Below are 22,167 nucleotides of genomic sequence, written 5' to 3'. Positions count from 1 at the left end.
TGTTGTACTGGCTTTGCTATGCATGTACTATATACATACTGCAAAAAGCATAAAATTCTTGTATGAATGTACATTTGTGTGAATTAGTGCTTTTGTTCTGCTTTTGCTTTAGACCGAATCTGTCAAAAGACTCTTTGGTGTGGCTTTAGAGCCACACAGGGCTGTGTGGTTAAAATGACGCCATGGATCAGCATGTGGTTTGAAAAAAGCAAAAAGGACTAAAGAGGTTAGGTTAAGGTACAGAAACAAGGATATTAAGGGGAAAATGAAAAAAAGCTTGGCCATGCTTATATACTCCCTTACATACTAAAGCAATACCTTAGTAACAGTAAGGTAGACTTGCATTAAACATATATCCAAACTCCCACCACATCAAATGCCTACGAAAGCACACACGCCCTGTCATTTTATAATATGAATGGGACATACAGTTTACCTCCTACAATGCATCACTCAGCCAGACTGAACCCTGTCCCATAGGCTTCCATTCAGAGGCCACAGCATTTCCCTGCTGCCCCTGTGGGTGCACACTGCGTGCCGTTAGGGCAGTTCTCAACAACTCACTCACGGGGCGGGAGGGGACCACGGAGACGCATGAAAAGGAGCTCTGTGAGGGAGGCTTGACTTCTACAGCACCCACAGAGCCAACCAGGAAATGTGAGGAAGAAGATTTGAGTCAGTGCTGGCTAAGAAATGAATCAACACCTCTTCAAAACAAACTGGAAACAGACAGTCCACATGCACAATAGTGACTTATACGATCCAGCTAAATGTCACATTATTAACGCACTTCATTGAGGCCCCCCACCCTCACTTCACAGGTCCCACTCCATTTTCCTGCTCCATGCTCTCTCCACCCTCGTAGCAGTCGACACCCACCGTCTGCCCCCCCCCAGCTCCGGGAGACCTTTACTAAACTTCTCTTCTGAGCCGTGGCCAATCAGTTTCACAACACATTACATTCAGTGTGTAAAACCTGGAATTCTCAGCCTGCCACCTGTATCGGGGATGCGTACACTATATTTGGTACAGGATATGTCTGCTTCCCTTTTTTTTAGTTTTTTTTCTCTAAACCACAGCCTCACATGCCAAGGTCACGCAACTATACTGAATTTACAATTTTTCCCGAGGGCTTACTTAGGATTAGCCCCGACCAGGTGGTGCAAAGGTAGAGCTCTACCTTCAGCTTTTTATTATTCGGCTGTAATCAGAGCTGCGCAGAAGGTAAAGGATTGTTGGAGGAGGGAAATTGATGTAGCACTCAAACTGTCCATGAACGTAGTTATTATGCCACGTTCATGGACAGTTTTGCTGACATTCATTGCTGTTGTTATTTAGTGGCTAGTCGCATAAAGATATGGTTACCATATGGTTAGAACATATCTAAATAAAATGTATCACCAGCTGGAACAAAACCAATACACGCTCTTTATTCACAAATTGCAGAATAATAAATAAATGATGTATGACACGTAAATGGTAACTGACTCTCTGACAATGCACAAGTTGTAATGCTACTTTAGATAAGGGTTAATACATTGGTCCTAATATTATTGTAATATTCCTGCTGTTTTTCTGAAATAAAATAAGCACCAAGAACCTCCACCGCCGTCTCCACACAACCAAAGTAGCAGAAGCACAAATATATCTACAAAACACCAAAACCCATGACACAGAAAACATCCAAACGAATGAAGCTTTCCCACAGATTTCCTAAAATCACCCAAGTCTGTTTAGGCTTCCATGGTGTTTTATTCCCGCGATAACTGTATTCTGAAGTGTATTCGTTGTTATTTGATACTTCGGTAGCCAAAAATAACGTTGGCGGAGAGAGGGAACTTTTTCTTTGCAGGTGACTAGAGCGAGTGTGGAGAAAGAGGTCTTTATGCTGCGCTGCGTGCCGTGTGCAAACAGTGACAGACAGTGGCGGCTGGTTGGCTTGAGTGTGCCTGTGAAAAGTGCTTGTGTTGTCAGGTAAAAACCTACGGCAAGTCAAATGACTGTTGTGTGTACAGTATTCATGAAACGGGCCTCGCAAAGAAATTAACATTTGATTTTGAATCCATTTTCTAAAAATGCGACTGGCCTCACTGTTTGTGTTGTACCGGGGGGGGGGCCAAGCGGCTTCCCAAAATACTCAACTCACACAACTGACTGCTGTGGCAGGATTTCATTCTTGGCCGGGTCATGTGCATAGACAACAAGTAACAGTGAGGAATTCTTTCAGTTTTCATTCCTAAAGAAAGCTCTTTCTAGTCTGCTTCCAGTGAGGGTTTTTTAAATGTCTGTTGTAACATGAGTTGATCATGAAGACACCTTCCATCCATATATATTTTTTTAATATATCAAACAAGTACAAGTACAACAACAAAGTGCAAACAGCAGTGCAACTATTTGATTTGTAAATCAAGTATTAGACTTCTTAACATATACAGCAGTCTTATCATTTTACATGCTATCGGAAACTGTTGGTACAACTGCGAGAAGTAGAGCTAAAGATAATAATTCTCCTAAAGGTACATAGTGCATCTACTCAGCTAAGTCAGCTGGAGCCAACATGAAGCCTTCCTGGAAGCTCCCCATCCCTGGATCTACTGAGCAATGCACCGTTAATCAGACTTGCACCATTTTTTTTCATTTTCCCCATCCGACAAGGAAATCAATCTTTCTGTTTACTTCTGTATCACAACCTGGAAATGGCTATTCGTTATGCCAAATCTTATGCTCGACAACGTTGCTTCCACACCATCTTTTAAGTGCATCACCCCCTGCCGTCAAATATTTCATGAATGGTTATCTAAGAGAGGGAAAGACAGTGAAACAATAGAAAGTCCAAGCACATAATTGTATAATTGGAATCATTTCTATTTAATGAATTGTACAACTTGGACTTCCACAGGAGCCTAAGCAGCACGCTGTGAGCTCACGATGAGAACGACTGCCTCCGCTCCCTGAACCCAGAGAAATGGCTGTGCCTCTTGCCACTGGTCATTCAAGGAGGAGCATCTGATACTGTTTGGCAGGAGACATGGTGATCCGGGATGGCTGGAGAGGACGAGCTGGCTGACAGATGGAGCCTGGTCGCGATCCATGGGTTCACTGGAGTGAGCCGAGAGATACAAGGAGCCGACTGTCCTCTAGGAGCGACCCCCTGTTTCTGAAAGGCCAATAGATGAGGCTTCCTGGAACCCTTTGGGCCCCCTGCAATCACTCTTTAGAGTTTTTTTTTTTTTTTTCAAGTGCAGTTCAGTCAACTTGCCTGATTGGGTCTTGTTTCAAGATAATCGCACACTCATTGGAACAAGACTCTTGAAACAGGGCAAACCACCAGGAACAAGTGGAGTTATTGCACACTGTTGTTCTCAGTGCAGGTAGCTTTAGAAGCCATAGTGACCCTGTAGACCCATTCCATGATGAGGGAACTTTATTAGCTATGTTATAATAGCTTTATTAGCTATGTGAACAAGCCTGTGTTTTGTCTATCTTAAGATTTTTAACATCAGCGAAAATCAAGATCCCTATATCTCTTTAAAATGTGCTTAAGATTTTGGATTTTCTGCCAAAAGACGATAAATGCTAATTTTGTAGTTCATATTGCAACAGACTTTGCCATGTGTTTACTGTGATTGATATTTCACAGAAAACCCTTTCATCTCTTAAATAATAACAGTCCAGGAAACTGTCCAAACAACTTAAACAAGTCATAATTTTAAATCTCTTACATTATGTCTCATGGCAGCTATAAACTGGGAAAGCCATCTTCCAAAGTAGATCTTTAATGTATGGGAGATGATACCTCCATATCCTTTGCACATCTGGCCCCTGTTAAGAGGGAAGCACATATCCGCATAAAAACATGTAGTGCCTCGTGGCCAGAATGGAAGCATCTGCGTCTTGCCTTCAAAGCCGCTGTCACCTGGTGTGTAGATGACATGTTGTGTAGAATGTATCATCAGGGGCATACAGTTTCCTCATTGCGGATTAGTGAATTGAATCCTGTTCTATCCTCCCATTCCGTCCTGATTCATTAAGGTGTTTACTTTTAATCTGTCACCCTGACCCCCGCAAGACCAAATTGTACCTTTCCCTGTCTGTTCTTATTTCTGTGAAATGGATACTTGACTAACATTTGCATTCGGGTTTAGAATAGTGAAATATTTATACTAATTCTCAACCTGCTGGATTATCCAGTGTTTGTACAGTGGGACACCAGTGAGCTGCAAGGATTTCCTCACTCCACACTAATGCCAAGACGTAATCAATCTCCGCATTACATTTTGAATGGCATACAATCAAGGCGTGCTTGTTCCTATTTGGCCAATGTGTGGTCTTTTGTGTGCTGTATGGCTACTATATTTCATTTGTCAACTTCAAATGTTTGGTCGTTTTCGGGTCACGAATTGAGGCAGGTTGTTTAAGAAGGACTTTAGGATGAGTGGGCCATGCTAAAGTTCCTCGTTTTACTCACTAAATACTGTACTTATGCTGAAAATAACAGCATTCGTCTCTGACAGCTAAGGCGGTGTTAGATAAGATATTATCCCAGAACCCCCCCTGGCTGCGCAGCTTCATCCTCCCCAGGTCGCCACCACCTTTGTCGCGGTGTTGTTTTGCGTCTCTCTCTCTCTCCTCACACCACTCGGGAGAGACTCGGGGGGCGCATTACAAAGCTAATGGGAGGACCCGAAGGAGAATTTCCAGCCCCGTGATTTGCTAATCGGGGGCTGGCTCCCTTGTCATCTCCCTGTAATCGTGGCTCCGGTTCGTGGAGCTTGCCCAGCCCTCCTGTCCGCGGACGCACCAAGTGTACCGAGTGCACTCCGTGCGTTTTGGTTAAAGCCCGACTACCTTCACTGTGAAGGCTGGGCACTGGGAAGTAGGATCCGGGCCCTTCGGTGTGGCAGAGAGAAGAGGCTGAACTCCCCACTTATGGCTTTTTTGTAGGACCTTTTCCATCATCGTTGGGATTGTGGAAGTCGGGACGTCACTTTAAATTCACCTCACGTCGCGCAAAAGTTTGATTCGATTGTGGGCGCCCGACCATGGAGATGCAAAAGTGGTCCACCAGGTGGAAAACGAAAAGGTGGTTTATGGATTCCACTGTAACTGCATTCGTCACTTTAACCCTGGTTCTACAAGGCGCCAATGTCGGAGCAGGTAAGACTCTCAGCACCAAGGGTCCCAAATGAACTTTATCCGGCCGGAAAGGGCGGCTGGGGAAACTCGGTACCTGATGATGGAGATGGGGGGGATTATCAGATTCACCTGGACACAGGGGCGTCTCCTCGCCCGATTCCCCCCTGTGTAACCACCAAACATCTTACTCCACAGTAAGACGGTTTAAACCATTCATTTTGCCACATTGCGGGCTGCTGTTACGCATGGATGGGAAGATAAAAGCACCTCGCCAATTAAATCCATCCGATCCATTCGCGCTTTTTAGGATTCACTTAGGCTGAAAGAACTCTCGTTGTTTTGGGGCAATTTGGTCCGCGGGGTGGACGTGGACACAGTTAGCGGGGTGGATTTCCCTCAGCCAAACGAGAGCCAATCGAGTGTCTTTGCGTTTTATTCGCGGCCGATCGCAGACATGAGGATGCTCGGTTTGGGGAACGGCATTAGTGCGAGGATTCATGTGTGGAGCCGAGTGACGGGTCTCAGATCTGTCAGCGCGAAGCGCCTCTGGGTCCGCGGGGGGGGGGGGGGGGGCTGAGTGGTCAGGCAGGTTCACCCTATCTCCATGCAGCCCTGGTCCACACTGAAGCCCAAAAACGGACTTTTGCACCCCCCCCCCCCCCGCCCCCCACACTCCCCCACTCCCCTCGCCCCCCCGCTGCTGCCCAGCTCTTCCCCGCAACTTTGCACTTAGATGTTTGGTCGGCTGCAGGACAAGGCTGTGCTGTGTGAGCGGTGGGAATGCTTCCCCTTTAAGTACTGAGCGGTCTGATCTGATGATGGTCCTTGTTGCACTTCCCTATGATTTCAGAGCCTTCAAAGAGCTTCATATCGGCCCAGCCCGCAGCCACATCCAGTCCTAGGGATCACACTTTGGCCTATGGTCCAGTCTGAGAGGGTTTATTGTTGCATGCGGATACAGGCAGAGGAGAGTTGAGCTGGAGTAGATTATGCTACGGGTTCTCAAAAGGTTTCATGAGGAGATATCTTTACCTTTAATCCAAACAGGTCAAGTTCAATCAACATATCTAATAAAAATCTGTTATAGCAGTTGATTTCATTTATATTTAAATGTCTACAGCACAAAGGATAATAGCTGCTTTTCATTCATTTACAAACTTCAAACAGAATTCCTCGTTTTGGGGTAGTTTGTTTCCCATTAATCGTGCATGCTCAGACTCATTTTAGCTTGAATTGAAAAATGTCACTTCTTTACTCCTGCCGGCTTTCATAATATTTCTAACAATTAGCTGCTCTTTGTTGCGGGGTCCCGTCAGTCAGTCGGAGGTGTTTCTGCAGGGTGCCCTCCTCGTGTGGCAGTGTACAGACACGTTTTCTCAGCCCCCGGGGCGCAGGCATGTGCATTCCAGCAGACAAAGCCAGCGTTTCCCGAGACCTCTCCCTAATATTCTTGACGAAGAGTGTCAACCTATCAGCTCCTTGCTGGACATTTGTCATGTGAAGCTGTCACCTTTTTCGCATCCGTTGACCCATCACACCGAGACAAGCCTCTCCTCTTCACAAATCGGAAGCTTGAAATTGTGCTAAAACTGCACTTTTATGCTCAAATTCGGGAAACACGAGCGATCACAAGAGATCTCTTTTTCTTGACCTGTTCGGATTTAGGAAAACACCATGTGACGACTTGTTCTAATTCCATATGGAGGCATTCAGTCAGTTAATGAGAGGAAAAGCAAAGGGGTTGGGAGGCTTTGAAAAAGCGGGTCGGTCTCCGTGAAGTTTCTTTGGTATGACACCAGCATAAAGCTGTCTTGTTTTAGCCGGCAGCATGGTGGAAGTTAAGGGAAGAAGAGAGCGAGAGTGGAAGGGGGGGGGGGGGGTGTATAGAGAGAGATTCAGACTGAAGATATTATTAGAGTCTCAGGGAGCTGCAGGCGAAAAGGTTTTGCCTCGTTTATTAGCCTTATTTATGTCACATTTGTGCAAAAGCCGAGCGCTGGAAACGACAAATGGCGGGAGGTGAAGCTATGGTATCAGTTAACTTAAGCCATACGTAATATGTGATAAAGGAGGAGCTTTTGGCCTCTGTTCGTTAGACAGCTGGCACGTCATGTTGGGGACACACTGTTTACATGTACACAATGACATCACATGACTTGATTTTTGTTCGATGCAAACGTATCCTTGCTCCTCCCTTCCCCCGCAATTTAATAATGGAGGGTGGCTGGCATGAAGTTAGGGTTGGCAGGTGCTTTACGCTCCGCTGCAGTGTTTGGAAGGTCCGTCTCCTCATGCCGTGAGCGCTGCTGGTAGCTACATGGCCTGTTTGCTCAGGCCGGAGGGCCAGCTCGCACCAGCTAAACAGATGCACTCTTTTAAAACCTGTGCACACTCATTTGGCCACCTTAATGGATTGGCCTGTATTGGCGTTTTCTCAGCGCCTCCGTGTGAGGGTCGTAGCCCGGCCACATCTGGAACACATGAGCGCTGGAGTTTGAATTGAAAGCAGCTCTGCAGGAACTCACAATAAGGGCCCTCAGTTCACTCTCCAAAGTAAGTAGCGGGTGCATCCTCACAAGCTACAAAAATGCAAAGTCTTCCATAGCAATCGCATTCCCTACGGAGTAACAGTCTGTGTTTTTGCATTATTTCGTTTATCTTTGTCTCCTCTGTGTCCTGTGTTGGATTCCAGTGAAGACACTCATTGATTATGTGGGTGAGATTTGTAAAATGGCTTGCTGGGGGTGTTATGCTGATTTCTTGTTTTCATTCAGTGTTTGCTTTACTGGACCCCTTACAGTTGAGAGTTTTGTACTATGACCGGCTGTCTTTGCCTTCACTGTGATGCATCTGTTCCAGTCCATTGCAGGTCCTGTTTAAGGTGCAACAAGATAAGGAGACCAGATGTAGGCCGGGCCTTTTATGGAAAAATACCTCCAGCATAATAAACTAAATATACTCCTTTAGTATCTTTCATAAAACAAAAAACTAAGGTGGGAAAAACGCAAAGTCGAATAGTGAGTTCAAATGCTATTGTGATGTGCACTATTTGGTGATCTTATATGATCTGTGGGAGGAATGCTTCAAGCAGCTTCATCTTCAATAGCATGAATCCATGTTGGAACCAGATGTTTTCTGATAGAGATTGAAACAGGATTTGCCTTTTCCTTGCCAAAGATGGAATATTGACCAGAGAGTGTTGAGCGTGGCAGCTATTTTTATTTTTACTTTTAAAAATCACGCTTTTATCAAGCAGTTTTGCTTGCATGCCAATCAAAACAGTGGCTCCGGAAAGGTGCGTTCTGATGCTTTCAGACACTGTGGCATGCTTATTTACCTCACAAAAACAGATTCATGTTATTCTATTTAACAGGCTGCCATTGTATTGCCTGGTTTAGTCGGACATTGCGATACTCTGTGGATTGAAGTGAGCGCCTGTTTTTATTTTGTTTATAGGCTTTACTTATAATACTCACGTACCGTATGCCCAATGAACCCTTTCTCTCCCTCTCTCTCTCTCTTGATGTGTTCTAAAACAATAGAATAACATTAGATTCTACTTGTATGGATTGTATTGTTCGAAAATAAGGCTTGCAAATCAGGTTTATGGTCTTATATTGCATACATTTTCAAATCAGAATCAAATGTCTCAAACGCACCAATGGCCCCCCTAACAGAGTTCGATCTGACCCGTATCCTGGTCATCATGCAAATAACCTTCATGGTGAGAGTGCTGTGATAAGGAGGTATAACTATCACGCTTTCACGTGGCTCTCTATGGGCACCATGGACACACAGGCTCCTTTATACATAGGGCAACTGATTGAAGAGGATGGAAAACCCAGAGAGGCTCTTGTGAGTGTTATCGCGGTAAACCTATCCAGGTGCTATGGAGATCTCTGTTGGCACATTGTTCATCGTGCTCTTCGGTTGGCCTTGACAGAAACACTTCCTGTCAGATGAGACTTCAGAGCCTCAGGAAGGGGACACTTAACTATTCAGACGATGTGTTGTTACTAACTAGTGCTAAGCTAATCATTCATAGGGTATATTGTGTCCACGATACTGTTAGTGCCATTTTGTTCCGTGATGGTCATGATGAGGGAACCTGTATGCCGGGGTTAATCTCCCCGGTGAATTTGGCAGTTGCTCTATCACTGCACTGTGCTTATTTACCAGGACAAACCGACCATGAAAAATGCATTTTAAATTTAATCGAAATAGAAACAAAATAACCAGCTGAAAACAATGTGCTTTATTACAGTACGCATTTCATCTCCCATGTACTGCACCAAATGTGGCTTACAGAAACCAATGCTATGACCTAACTGATGTTTTCTCCCCTGATCAGCAGAGCCAGTGGACTTGCTAAAACTATTAGAATTTCAAAATCATCCCGAAGGAGTGACAAAAACATCAGGACTTTGCACAAACCGAAGAGCGTCGAAGCCGGACTCGGCTTACAGAGTCACCAATGGGATCCAGATCAGTGCCCCCACCTCACAGTTATTCCCTGGTAAGAGAAACCTTTCAACCTTTGTACCAGTCTGCATTGGAGTGGATTCAATTGGTTAGTCTTTTGAGTCTTTGATTAGCATTGTAATATAAGAGGCAAAGCTGAGCTAAACTTTGGCCTCTCACCAAAACATATGGATTATAAGGTAGACAAAGAGATAAAGAAACTAAAGCAGAGGTCCAGCTAGATTAAAGTCAATGGGTAATGAACAATATATGATAACTAAGCAAAATTGTGTCACAATAACTCTAACCCCTCGACCCGTCTGTTGCGTCCTCCTTTTGGTTGTGCAGGAGGTGTTTTTCCTGAGGACTTCTCCATTCTGACCACAGTGCGCCCCAAGTCAGGCCTCCAGTCCTTCTTGCTGTCCATTTACAACAGGCAGGGAGTCCAGCAGCTGGGCGTGGAAGTGGGGCGTTCACCTGTCTTCCTGTATGAGGATCAGACTGGCAGGCCAGCGCCGGAGGACTACCCTCTGTTCCGTACTCTCAACCTCGCTGATGGAAAGTACGTCGAATCTCAAACATCCACTCACATGGGAGCACACCGTGCTCCGGGCTGGCGGTTGAAGCTGATTTAGAAGGAATGGGTGTTGCAGCGTGCCGTGAGGGGAGCGCACTTGTTGTCGGTGACTGAGGGTCTGGGATGAAAATGCTAGATATTGCAAACGGACATCAAACGTGTCCATACCTTCCAGGCAATTTATAGCACTGAATGGTTTGAGACAGAATTTCTATTACGTGCAGCTGATACAGTTTGACCAAGAAACTGCGAGACAGATGAAAACACACAAGAACACAACTCAGATCTTCCCATATTTGCACCACAGGTGCTCATGACCGGATTATCCATCTCGCCGGGGGTCCACGGGCACAGAGACAGGTCAGAGTCAGGGAGACACTGGATTTCTGGGGCACAGCGGGGACTGCCGTGGGCAACCCGACCTCATCCATGAACTCAGTGCCTCTGTTATTTTAGAGAAGGGGGAGAGAAGGAGGGGAAGTGGGCAGTTGTAAACTTCCTTTTCACCCCCTTAGATTACCTCACCCAACCAGAAACAGCGCGGCTAACCTTTTAGCATAAACCTGATTATCTGCTCCCAGGCCCCAGAATTCCCAGGGACTCTGAGAGTCCGGGGAGTCCTGGGAGTGAGATGTATTGTGTACACAGTCCTCACGACAGAGGGAAGCTTGACTCCTCAAAAGTCTCTTTTCAGGAATGGCGTATGTGGAGGTGGTTACAAAGAGAAGGCGTCCACACTCCCACCCAGCTGTGTGTTAGTCTCGCAGCCCTTTGTTGTCCGGTGTGTATTTTGGTGACCCAATGTCTAAAGGTGCAGTGTTCTCTTCAGGGGATTTTTAACACTTCTTGGTCTTGATCCGTTCCAGCTCCAGGCCATGTCTAAATCTTCATTGACTACAGCTCTGGCTGTTTACAGTATGCAACCCCTGTAGATGTATTCATTGTTACTTAGCAGCATATGCCAAGCTTGAAAAGAGAATCACAAAGATGATATTCATGAGGGGAAAAAGAGCATGATCCTTTATTCTAAAGGGAAGGGTTAGGGGGGGGTGAATGGGAGGATTTATAGTGACCTGGTACAGTATAGAGCCACAGTGTGATCTGATTTAATCTTTCTAAACATGGTTTTCAAAAAAAGTGCATTTCATATAAATTAGACTTTTCAAAAATAACGTTCTTCTTTGGATCATTATGCGTAAAAAAAACGCTTGAGAAGCTGTTACACGTTTATTTTCCTCTGAGCTCTACTGCCCACATGGAATGTGTCTGTATGATCTGGCGGAGTGTTCAAATTAATCGGATATTTTGTCCTTTTCTGATGACCATTGAAGATGTATCATCCATCTATGAATATCATATCTGTGATGTACTGCACATTGTCTTCTGGACCTACAGTGGTGCCAGGTCTCATCTTCCAGCTCAGGACAATGTTTTGACTGTGTGTCTCCTGCTCTAGCCAGGCAGGCCTTCCTCGATTCTGACACACACTTTCCACAATGTTCACCATGTCTGTCATGCCGAGTAACCCAGAAGGAGGATTAAGTTTTGAGTTTAATGAGTGTAATCCCGTGTTAAACAGGGCCAGAGTGTGGGGGCAAGAATGTGGTCCACTGCTGCCTGGTATGCAATAGCCCTTAAGTGCAGTGGCAAAATGGTGCAGAGGTGAGGGAGGTGTCAGACTCACGTGTGACCTTCGTTGACCCTTTACGTCCATGGATGTTGTTGAGCGATGTGTGTCCATACATGACTCCCAGGTCCGTGATTGTTAGAGCATTCGCTTTCCGTGAGCCTCATGAACTTCTCTCGCCCTGAGGCGTGTTGCGATGTATAAAAGGCGATTGATAATCCTATTACAAGTGCTGATAAGATTTCCACAGAATGTAATCAACCACAACTAAATTGTCTACAAAGGAACTTCATGTTGCTGACTAAACCCCATGAATAATGAATTGTCCCAATTTGCGCTTGTTGTTTATATTACATCATCCTTTGACTTGAATCTAATACTGACTGACCTCTTCTATTCCTCACCTCTCGCTGTTTCGTACCAGGTGGCATCGTGTGGCCATCAGTGTGGAGAAGAAGACGGTCACCATCATTGTAGACTGCAAGACGAGGATCATCAAGCCTCTCCTCAGGAGTGACCACGGCGCCATCAGCACCGATGGCATTACCGTGTTCGGCACCAGGCTGCTGGATGAGGAGGTTTTCCAGGTGACGTTTTCAGCGTGGTGGACTGTATGGTAACGCCCATCGGGACTGATTTGCAATTGATATTTATTGTGTGTAGAGATTTAAAAGTGCTTTGCCTTCGGGAAGCTTCCATTAAGATCCCATCGAGGCAGTCTTTGAGAAACAGACCTGGCTTCTGGATGGGTTCAAGATTTTATTCCATCAATGGTGCCCATATGAATGTAATATCTGAGGGCTTTTTACTAGGTTGTTAGTGCTCTAGTGGAGATTTATAAGAATGCAAAGCAGTTCTCATGAATGGTTTACAGCTTTTCTTGTTTTTGAACTAATGCTAATGTGCTTTTTGTTACTACTGGTGTGAAAAGCTCAAGTTATAAGCTATACAATTGAACCACGGCGAGAAACAACCTCGACTTTTACTCATCAGATGGTACCATAAAAGCACTAACAGTTAAGGCTGATACCATGGCCCCAAGGCTCTGAGACACAATGTCCTTACCTGGTGACTGCATTTTGTGATATTTGGTCAGATTTTGACCGCGGGTATGTCCAAGCAGTTGGTTGTGGCCACCTTTGTGCATCATTGTTGTTTGTGGTTTTCTGCTAACCCCACACAAGCTCTTGGTTAACTTCTCAGATCCTTCGTTAAAGCTCCTCCTTACCTTTAGGCATTCGGTGCTATTGGAGTTTCATGTGTTTCCACATAACACATTCCACATGACTTTCAATCTGATGGTTTGCAAGGGGTGAAGGAACCCACACATCTATAACTTGATGAGATGGAGTTGCATCCACAATAGTATTATTTTGATTCAGAAAAGATAAGTGCACTAAACTGAGCTGCAGCTTTTCAACCCCTTCTTTGGCCATAAAAGTGTATCCAATTAATACCAAGTGTGAAGTGCAACACGCAATGTGTTATAATTGGTTGAAATGACTGAGAATGATTGATGATGTTCGCATGTAAGGTCATGTTGTACAAAGTATGCAACCCAGCCACAAGTAGTCAGTCGTAAGGTTTACGCTGCCAGTGTACACTTGTGCCAAAGCATTTCCAATAAAAAAAAAGAAATTATTTAAGATAAGGCAATTGCGTTATTATTCAGAATATTAGGAGAAATTACTTTTTTAAAGCCATTTGGCCAATGCTGTTCCTCAATGTGTAATCATTGAGACTAATGAAACTATGAATGATTAGAAATGTATATATAGGGTTTAGGTTGTGCTACCTCCCCCATAGTCAGTGATTTGATGCTTTGAGGTACAATTCACCCAGAGGTGGACGCTGGCAGGGGGTTAGTCGGATGTAAATAATGAATATGTGTCATGAATTGTCGTGACACATATTCTTCCCTCGTGGGAAGTAAGCACCAATAAAAAAGCTGTATAGGGGCTGTGTTTGCCTGTGGTTGTGACTGCAGATTATTTATGGGCTGCAGGAATGCCTAGTCATTATTCTGATGCCAAGTTTGAATGATTGATGCTGCTGCTCCTGATTTAACACCATTTGTTTTAGTATACCTCGTCAGTGCCACTGGGAGAGAGCACCCTGTATATTTAAAGCCACGCTATATGTGTTTTTTAGATATTCTTTGCTTATTTCGTGTTGCTCTTCATATCGTACTTTTCATGCTAGACTGAGGTCACATGTTGGATGCCAAATTACCTAAACTACCTTGATTTTGTATTATGTTGAACATTTGCTGCCACCATCAAGTACAAACTGATGTGTAAGTTTTGTATATGTTCAAGTTATTAGTTTCACTTGACCTGCGTTAAGAAAAACATAAAAACAGCAGTACTGTGTAGCTCACTACTCATTTCTGACTGAATGAGATTACTGTGTCACATGACTCACCAAAGGAGAACTAGAGCGAGTTTTCCCGAGGTGCAAAGTTTTATAAGCAGATCTGCTTTCATATCTGCTGTCAGTTTTGATTAGATTCATGAGAGGGCACTGAAACCGGCATTTGTACGAAACAGTGTGTCCAGTCAGAGGTCGGCCAGTGGAAGGGCTGAAAATAGGAGCCATAAGTCAACAGGGTCTTCTCTGTGTGGTTTTTGGAACAGGTCTCCTGTCTGTTCTCTGTCCCTGCTCCCCTCGGAGATCCACAGAGCTCGATGCATGCTGCGATACACGGAAGAAGCAAATACCTCGGCCTTCTGCGTTCATGCCACTTTATAATAAGAAAATAAACCGTTTGCTGAAAGTTATGCCAAGGAAGTATTACCTCTTTTTATTATTTTTGTTTCAGATCGTTCTTGGGTTGATTAAAATGTTACTTGATCTAGGAAATAGGAGGAATCAGTAACTATAAGTAGTTCCTACTTCATACCGTGATTATAAACGTGTCATTTGTTGATTTTCGGGGGAGCTGTTGATAATAAAGTCAGCCAAATAACATTTGCTTCTTAAGTCAAACTGACATTTGTTTTCAGACTGACCCACATTTTTCATAAGAGTCTATTCATGCCATACCTGCTCCAGGTTTGAGGCGACCACCGTCGCAAAGGGATCTGGAATTGGCGATGAATGGGAGTCTTTCATGGCCCCGTCAGGCCTTCCTCATTCCCCCCCCCCCCCCCCCCCCCCCCCACCTCCGCTGCATATTCTAACCCTTCTCACCACCTCGTCCTCCCTCCCCACCTTGAGGCCTCCCTACCTCTGCCAAAAGCCATGAGACTGTCTATTCATGCCTCGCTGACATTACCTGTCTGAATCGAGCACACTCATATGCATATGTGCCCCTTCCCTGGGGGAGCCGAGGCCCTTGGTGTGCCCCAGCGTTGCCAGTAGATGCACTTGTCTAAAGATAGCATTGGTGTGTGTTGGATACATACAACAATTGTTATATTATAACTGTCAATGTACTGTAAACATGCAAATTACACTTCACAGATACGATATGGCTCTACCTTCCTGTTCCAAAGGGTATTTCAGTCAGTTTGTGTTTCATAGTTAATCCTCAGATATGGAAAACTCTTCTTATCTTTCTTAAACTCTTAGTTGTACCACCTTCATAGAAAAACGGTACTGTATTGGCTTAGGAGTGACCATTTGGTGTAGGGGGTTGTCTAATTACAGTCGGCTATGGCTGGGCTGAAGGTATGTTGCCCTGGGCAAAGGTATGTCCAAGGACCAACGGTGATGACTACTCTGGATTTGGCCAGTGATGCCCAGCAATCACCCTGTAATTACATCACGTGGTTGGGTTTTAGTATGAAAAGGACAGGACAGATGTCCATCCGAGATATCTTAAGCTTTAAGGATTGTGGGTCAGAATGGACAGAGAAGCATGCTGGCTTGCACTGTGCTGAATGCCAACAGACGCAGCTGTAGACATCCAGCTATTTATGATCCTCTTCTTGCATACTAAACAGTGGTTTGGTAGTGTGTGTGTACTCGCAGACGGTTAGCAGACTCTCCTTTCACCTTTCACCCCTGCATGTGTATGTCTATGCCCTCGTGCCTCGTGGTAAGGCTGAGAAAATGATGGGTTTTTTTATTTATCAGAGCAGGTAAAGGAAAGTCTCGTCTGACCGGTGTTGATGAAATGTCGGATGAAACAAGTCAGTTCCCACATATCAGAGGTAATAGGGATGTTGTTAACATCACATTTAGTTCTGAAAAGTCAACACGTGTCAAAACAAACTCAGAACTCAGAAATCGCAACAACAAAAAATCCAAAATATTACCACTGTACATTCTGTCATCCCTTTGATATTATGAATTATCATGCACTCCAATGCATAATTAGCAAGTGCTTCATAAGTACTGGATAAAAATGAACACTACCAGAAAAGCACGACAATGGAATATATAACAAGTAAGAGGCATCATTGATAGAAGTAGAATTGATCGCCACAAGGATCCAAATGTTTCTCCTGATGCTCTTGACCCGGCTTCTCTCCTTCCGCCTGTCTCTGCTCTCGTTGACCCGTGACACCGCAGACGTTAACGCACAGCCCCCGTGGGCCTGTTTCTCCTCTGTGCCGTAATGTCGCCAGGAGGGGCATATTTCTTGGGCTCTGGCTCTGCTCCAAGTTGCCAGGGGCTTTTGTCTCAGTCAGCAGTCCACAATGGAAGACATGTCCAGAGTCCCAGCATAACTCTCACCAGGTGTTTCCCAGCACAAAACATCTTTTACCGTTTCAGCTGCTCTCTCTAAATCCCTGCCTGTCTGTCTCTGGATCCCTGTCGGTTTCCCCCTTCCTGGTTGGGAATCAGGTTCTCACTTGCCTTGTCTGGGCTTTCGTGAATTGATGTTTGGTTTTTATTTTCAACTGGAAAGTTAAAGGAAGAAACTTGTCCATAGGAGTAGAATTTATCTGAGTCATTTAGTTGCCTGATATAAACCTACAGGTAAAAGTGAATTTCCTCTTTTCTTTTTCCCATGTACATTCTTCCGTCAACAGTTGCTCACTGATCTGGTCCACCACGTCTCCACGGCCTATTTGTGTGCAGACGGGTGGCTCTCAGACATGGACTAATTAGAGCTGACTCTAGGCAGGGTTCAAGCATGTACTGTTGGTCTTAGGGTGACATATGAGGTAATACATGTCACCTTGGCTCATGGCACGGCTTGATCTCTCTTTCTCTCTCTCTGTCTCTCTCTGTCTCTCTCTCTCTCTCTCTGTGTCATGCTTTCCCAAATACACTCAGCTGAGGCCTTTCCAGGATGGCCCCCTAGGCTTTGCCGCTGTGCCATGCCCACTGGGCAGGACAATTTTGGTACAGTCAATGTGCTATAATGGCTAACACAGGCATTTTCAGGAATGATGCATTATAGATTTAGTGTTCATTTGAACCCTGATGTTCCAGACTGTTGTGGTGAGATGACGCTCTGATTTCAATGTATGATCAAGGATCATAGTCTTTACCAAGGTAATATCTGGAGTGTGATAACCTGCAAAAGCAGAAGGACTGTGATTTGTCCATTAAAACCGGGGGCTGAAATGAGGCATATCAGTAAGATGGGGTCGAGTGTTGCCAACCTGAGGAAGCTTGAAGGAGAAGAGCTTTATACAAGGTATATGTATCTTTATATATATATTAGCGATCCATAGATGTAGTTTTAACACAGGGGAGATACACTCAGACACACACACAAGCATTCTCTTGACATGTTGCGGCCTGCTTCATTTTTCTTTTTGCTTCGTTTTTCTGCTAATGGTCTGTTCTGCTCTTGAGCGTATACTGCCCCAGCTAACACAAGTGCATCGGGATTTGACCTCTGGGCTCAGGCATCTCTGTGTGCTTGTCAACCAAACATTCTAAACAAAGACTTGCCCCTTTTCAACCTCCCAGGCACCACCCTTAGCTGTCTTCTCAGTTCATTGTGTCTTTTTTCCCCAATATATTTTGTAAGGGGAGATGCCTAATTTATTTATTTTCAAAAAGTACTGCAACACCAAAGGAATGGTAAATGCCTTTAGAGTAAAACTTGCTGAATGGGTATTCCACTTTAGTACGCTGCCGTTCCAGGTGTTGTCTGGATTCTACGTGTGTATTTGAGTTCCTGAGGTAAACCCCGGCGCTGATAATAATAATAATAATACTAATAATAATCTCCCAAGTGTCTGAACTTAGTTTCCTCTCTGCGCCATGTGAGGGTGGACTATGTGGGGTGTGTGTCGAGCTGTTTGATCAAACCAGAAGGGGGATTTACTCTGCCAGACTCTGTAAGTGTATGGGAGCAAAGACATCACATCTGCAATTTGAGATTTACATGACACTACGTGTGAGCAAGATGAGACATGAGTGTGTGTGTGTGTGTGTGAATGTGGGCAGCAATGTCCTGTCTGCTTCAAGCGATCTGGTTCTAATAGCCCTTGTAAATGTTAACTACACAGCAAAATTCAGAGAGTCAAATTGACTGTGTGAGATTCAATTTTAACTCTAAGCTGGTGTTTATATTGTCCCAATCATGTCAGAGTTAAATCAACACTCAACCAAGTGTTAACAACTTAACTCAAAAATAAATCTGCTCATTTAGCTATAGTAACTTACATTGCATTTTTTAACACATGGTGGTGACATTTTAGCCCAGGAAGCAATTGAGTGTTAGGTGTATTGCTCAGGGACACTTTAGAGTAACAAAGAGTTAGTTTAACTCTACTAAGTGTTGCAAATGAATCGGATCTTGACACTGGTAATGACTCCAGATGTTTTGTACAATTGACTCTGTAAGAGTTTGCAGTGAGATTTCAACTCTGCACTTCAACACTTTTGCCCAACACTGGAAAATGAAGTCTAATAATTTTGCACTGTCATGGGGGGGAATACATGTGACTGAAATATGTCCCAGTATCCATTTATGGGAAATAACGGTACGTTTTGTCCTTTTGTTCTTCTGCAGGGGGACATCCAGCAACTCCTGATAGTGGCTGATCCCAAAGCAGCGTACGACTACTGTGAACACTACAGCCCCGACTGTGACACTCCCCACGGGGAATCTCTGCAGGCCCAGGAGCCACACCAAGAGGTCAGCCAACCACATCAATGGAGGGCCCTGACTCCTTTCTCTTTTTGTTGAAGAGGAGATATTGAAGAGCTTCAGTTCGACCTGCGTTTTGCTCATTGTCCGTATCCCTGGCGGCCTGCTGATGCCTTTCACATGCAAAGGAACCAAAGCTTTCAGGTCTTATTCGCATACGATGATATTTAGTCTTTTGCAGCATTAGTGACAAAATTATTCATTTTAAAAAGGGGTTTATGTTATAGTTTATTAATTAATATAACTAAATAGCATCAAAAGATACATTTCCGTCTTATTTTGGAAAGTTATTAAGATATTTATTACTTATAACTAATGAAAGCAGCTGCCAGTTCTGTTCATCTGACCTTCTTCTGCCAGAAGAAGTGTTAATAAACACCTATTGACCACAATTGTTAACGTATAATTCTTATTCCGGTGAGTAAGAGTTGCAAACAAGAACAAGAAACATCCAAGGACACAGTGAAATATGTGTAACCAGTTTACCCTTATTTCATATTTCCCCAGTAATCCTAAAGAGGATTACAAAGGGCAGGGTGAAACACTCAAGGACACTTCCCATCTATAAGATATCAATGCAGAGTCTGAACTCAAGTCAATGCTTAATTCCAGAGATCCTTCGTCATTTAAAGTCATTTAAGCATGTTATCATGTACGAATGACATGACTTTACAACTAGAAGGTTGCAGGTTTTCCCCTGCAGTTCGGAATAGTTCATCGTATAGTTTAATTTTCTGTTCTCGTTAAGAATCTGCAAGATAACTAAATAAATGAGACGCTGTCATCCTGCTGAACTTAAAAGTTGTGCACGCTTTGCAGTGAGAAAGTTCCATTACGATATCCCTAGAATGCAGCTGGTATTTTTGTCCTTGAGGTTTTCACTGTTGTTTTCCGGTGTTTTACGAGCATCTGTCTACTTGTTTGAAGACGCACATGGTTGGTTTCAGCAACATCTGCCTCGTTTAACATATTCAAACCATTATCTAATTTAGTAGCACTTGGCTTTGATAATCCAAAAGGTTTTGGTAACTCATAATATTTTATAAAATATACAGTACAAGTCAAAGGTTTGGACACACTTTCTTATTGAATTGAATTCATGTTTGACTGGTACTGTACACTATAATACATTATAGCATTAAACCTTGGCTGTAAACTTTTAAACATGTAGCATGGCTATGATGAGAAATGTGCCAAAAGTATCATCATTCTGCTGAGAGAAAGATGATAAATGTACCAAAAGTATCATCTTTCTGCTGAGAGAAAGATGCTAACACTAAGCCCTTTCTTCGTTCCTCTCTCTCTCTCTCTCTCTCTCTCTCTCTCCTCACCCATCTAGTACACTACTGACGATTTAGATTACTCTCAGTTCTATGATTACTCTGAAGGCGCCACAGAGACCATTTCAACCGATGAGTATTCTGAGCCTCAGGTAAATGAAATAAGGAAACCAAACAACGTGCGTGCCTTTCCTGTGTTGTCTCCTGTTGTGCGTCATGCGTTCCCTCCTTTAGTCCGTCTTGTGCTGTCTGTCTCAATGTGGTGTTCATGTGCACACGAGCTTGGCGACAATATTTTTGGTCAGAAATATTGATTCAACCCACTGCAATGACAAAGACCTGGTTATGCCTGCTCCGATAATGACCTGAGTGTGTGCATGTAAACATACGCTGTGGCCTTCTCACTGGTTCAGCAGGCTGCTGCCTTCTGCCACTTGGAAAACACCATTTGCTTTGATTGTTGTTGTTTTTATTTGCGTTTCAGCATGTCTTTAAAACTATTGTGAGCAAAATCCTGTGTGTTTTGAATCCGTCGCATATAGACGTGTGTGTGTGTGTGTGTCCGAAGGCTCTCCTGTGTGTCACATGAAAGGCCCTGTCCTCGACTGTTGTGCGGCATTCTTTCTACCCAACTGTTGCGTATTCAGAAGTTATTGTTGTTAAGCTCCTTGCAGTTGACGTTTCGTCTTCAACATTTAAACCCCCCCCCCCCCCCCCCGCCGCCCCCACACGGGCCAACTCCTGTACGTCGGGTTGGGGAAGGACTCCGCTCAACAGTTGTGGGTTGTGTTAACTTGTGAATAACCTTCCACCTTTTGAATGTTCCATGTCTGTCTTGGTGTTCTTCGTCGCCGCCACCGCTTCCAGAGAACGAAACGTAGTGTCTCCGCGAAAAAGAAGAGGACCAGAAAGTCCCTCAGTAAAACTAAGGCCCAGCCCTTAAACTTCTTGGCTGCCAAAAAGTCGGCCGCTAAAAAGTTTGCCGCTAAGAAGAAGCGCCAGATGCCTGGCTACCAGGCCACAGCGCCAGCACGACACAGAGGCAATTTTAGGGTAAACGTCCATCTAAAGATGAGACCGAATCCCATCAAGATCTTCCTGCCTTGAAGGGAAGATCTGTGATGACACACGTGTGTAGAAGTAGCCAGCTTGAAAGGAAAGCCCGTAGGGAAATAACCCCTGGGTTGAGCCTTTGTGTTAACCTTCGCTTTATACTTCTTTCCTCTTTTTTGTTTTTTTTTCAACATGACTCAGCCAAACAATGTAGGAGATTACAATACAGACTTTGACTACGGAACTGTAGACGGTACTCAAACTCAGTCCCCCTTTGCCACCAGCGGACCGGATGAGGTAATTTTCATCTTTATTCTACTCCTAAGAACCAGTGTTAGGGGTTTGGGGAATTGCGAGCCTGGATGATTATGCCCAAGGAAGTATCTGGTATGAAACAACAAGGACACAAAGTCTTTTGACTTCGTAAAGACTTTGGTGTGTGGGTGATGGACGGGGAAATCATTTCTTTCTTGCTTAGAAGCTTACGACCAAAACGTTCCACTGAATACACCATGTGGATCCCAGGGCTTGTGCAGCAGAAAATGAGGGGTTATTTGTAGCTTCATGTCGTGTCGTACATTGTGGGCTGAGGCTGCACATGTTGTTAGATCTCAGCAAGCGATTCCATGAGAGCCATTTGCACACTGAAAGTCAACCTAGTTGTGATGTGAGGCTCTCCGGAGGAAAGTGTTAGGATTTCAGAAATTAAAAACAAGCGAAAGCCAAGCCTCACAAATATGTTTGTTAATAGTAGGATTATAAAAGCAAATTTGCCTGGGAAACATGTGAGTCTTCCAATGGAAACCAGTCACAGACTCATAGCCAATAGTAGGTCCTGTGGTATTTAGAGACGGGGCCGTTTGCTCAGAACTGTCGCCTCAGTCACTCTGGCTTGTCTGCTTTTATTACCCACACAAAGAGGGGAGGGAGACGACACGCTTTGCAGCCTTAAGAAGAAGTCAATGGTAGC

The 22,167-nt window shown here is 44.3% G+C and overlaps 1 protein-coding gene across 2 annotated transcripts in view; it reads left to right on the top strand.

The window, feature by feature from the left end:
- The first annotated feature begins 4,776 nt into the window (after positions 1 to 4,776).
- The window catches only part of col11a1a (collagen, type XI, alpha 1a), a 63,999-nt gene continuing 46,608 nt past the window's right edge, over positions 4,777 to 22,167 (top strand). Inside the window, exons 1-7 of one of the 2 annotated variants that reach the window (XM_037456531.2) lie at positions 4,777 to 5,157; positions 9,488 to 9,652; positions 9,946 to 10,159; positions 12,226 to 12,388; positions 18,727 to 18,852; positions 20,204 to 20,296; positions 21,399 to 21,494. In XM_037456531.2, the coding sequence (XP_037312428.1) occupies positions 5,043 to 5,157; positions 9,488 to 9,652; positions 9,946 to 10,159; positions 12,226 to 12,388; positions 18,727 to 18,852; positions 20,204 to 20,296; positions 21,399 to 21,494 (972 nt within the window). In that variant the 5' untranslated portion in view covers positions 4,777 to 5,042. Of the gene's footprint in view, positions 5,158 to 9,487; positions 9,653 to 9,945; positions 10,160 to 12,225; positions 12,389 to 18,726; positions 18,853 to 20,203; positions 20,297 to 20,931; positions 21,198 to 21,398; positions 21,495 to 22,167 lie in introns of those variants that run through there. The other variant, XM_062559304.1, reaches the window with a different exon arrangement.

This window comes from Pungitius pungitius, chromosome 19, assembly GCF_949316345.1.
Source record: "Pungitius pungitius chromosome 19, fPunPun2.1, whole genome shotgun sequence".
Lineage (NCBI taxonomy): Eukaryota > Metazoa > Chordata > Actinopteri > Perciformes > Gasterosteidae > Pungitius > Pungitius pungitius.
Note: the sequence above shows the minus strand (reverse complement) of the source record. Positions and strands in the feature narration are given on the sequence as shown.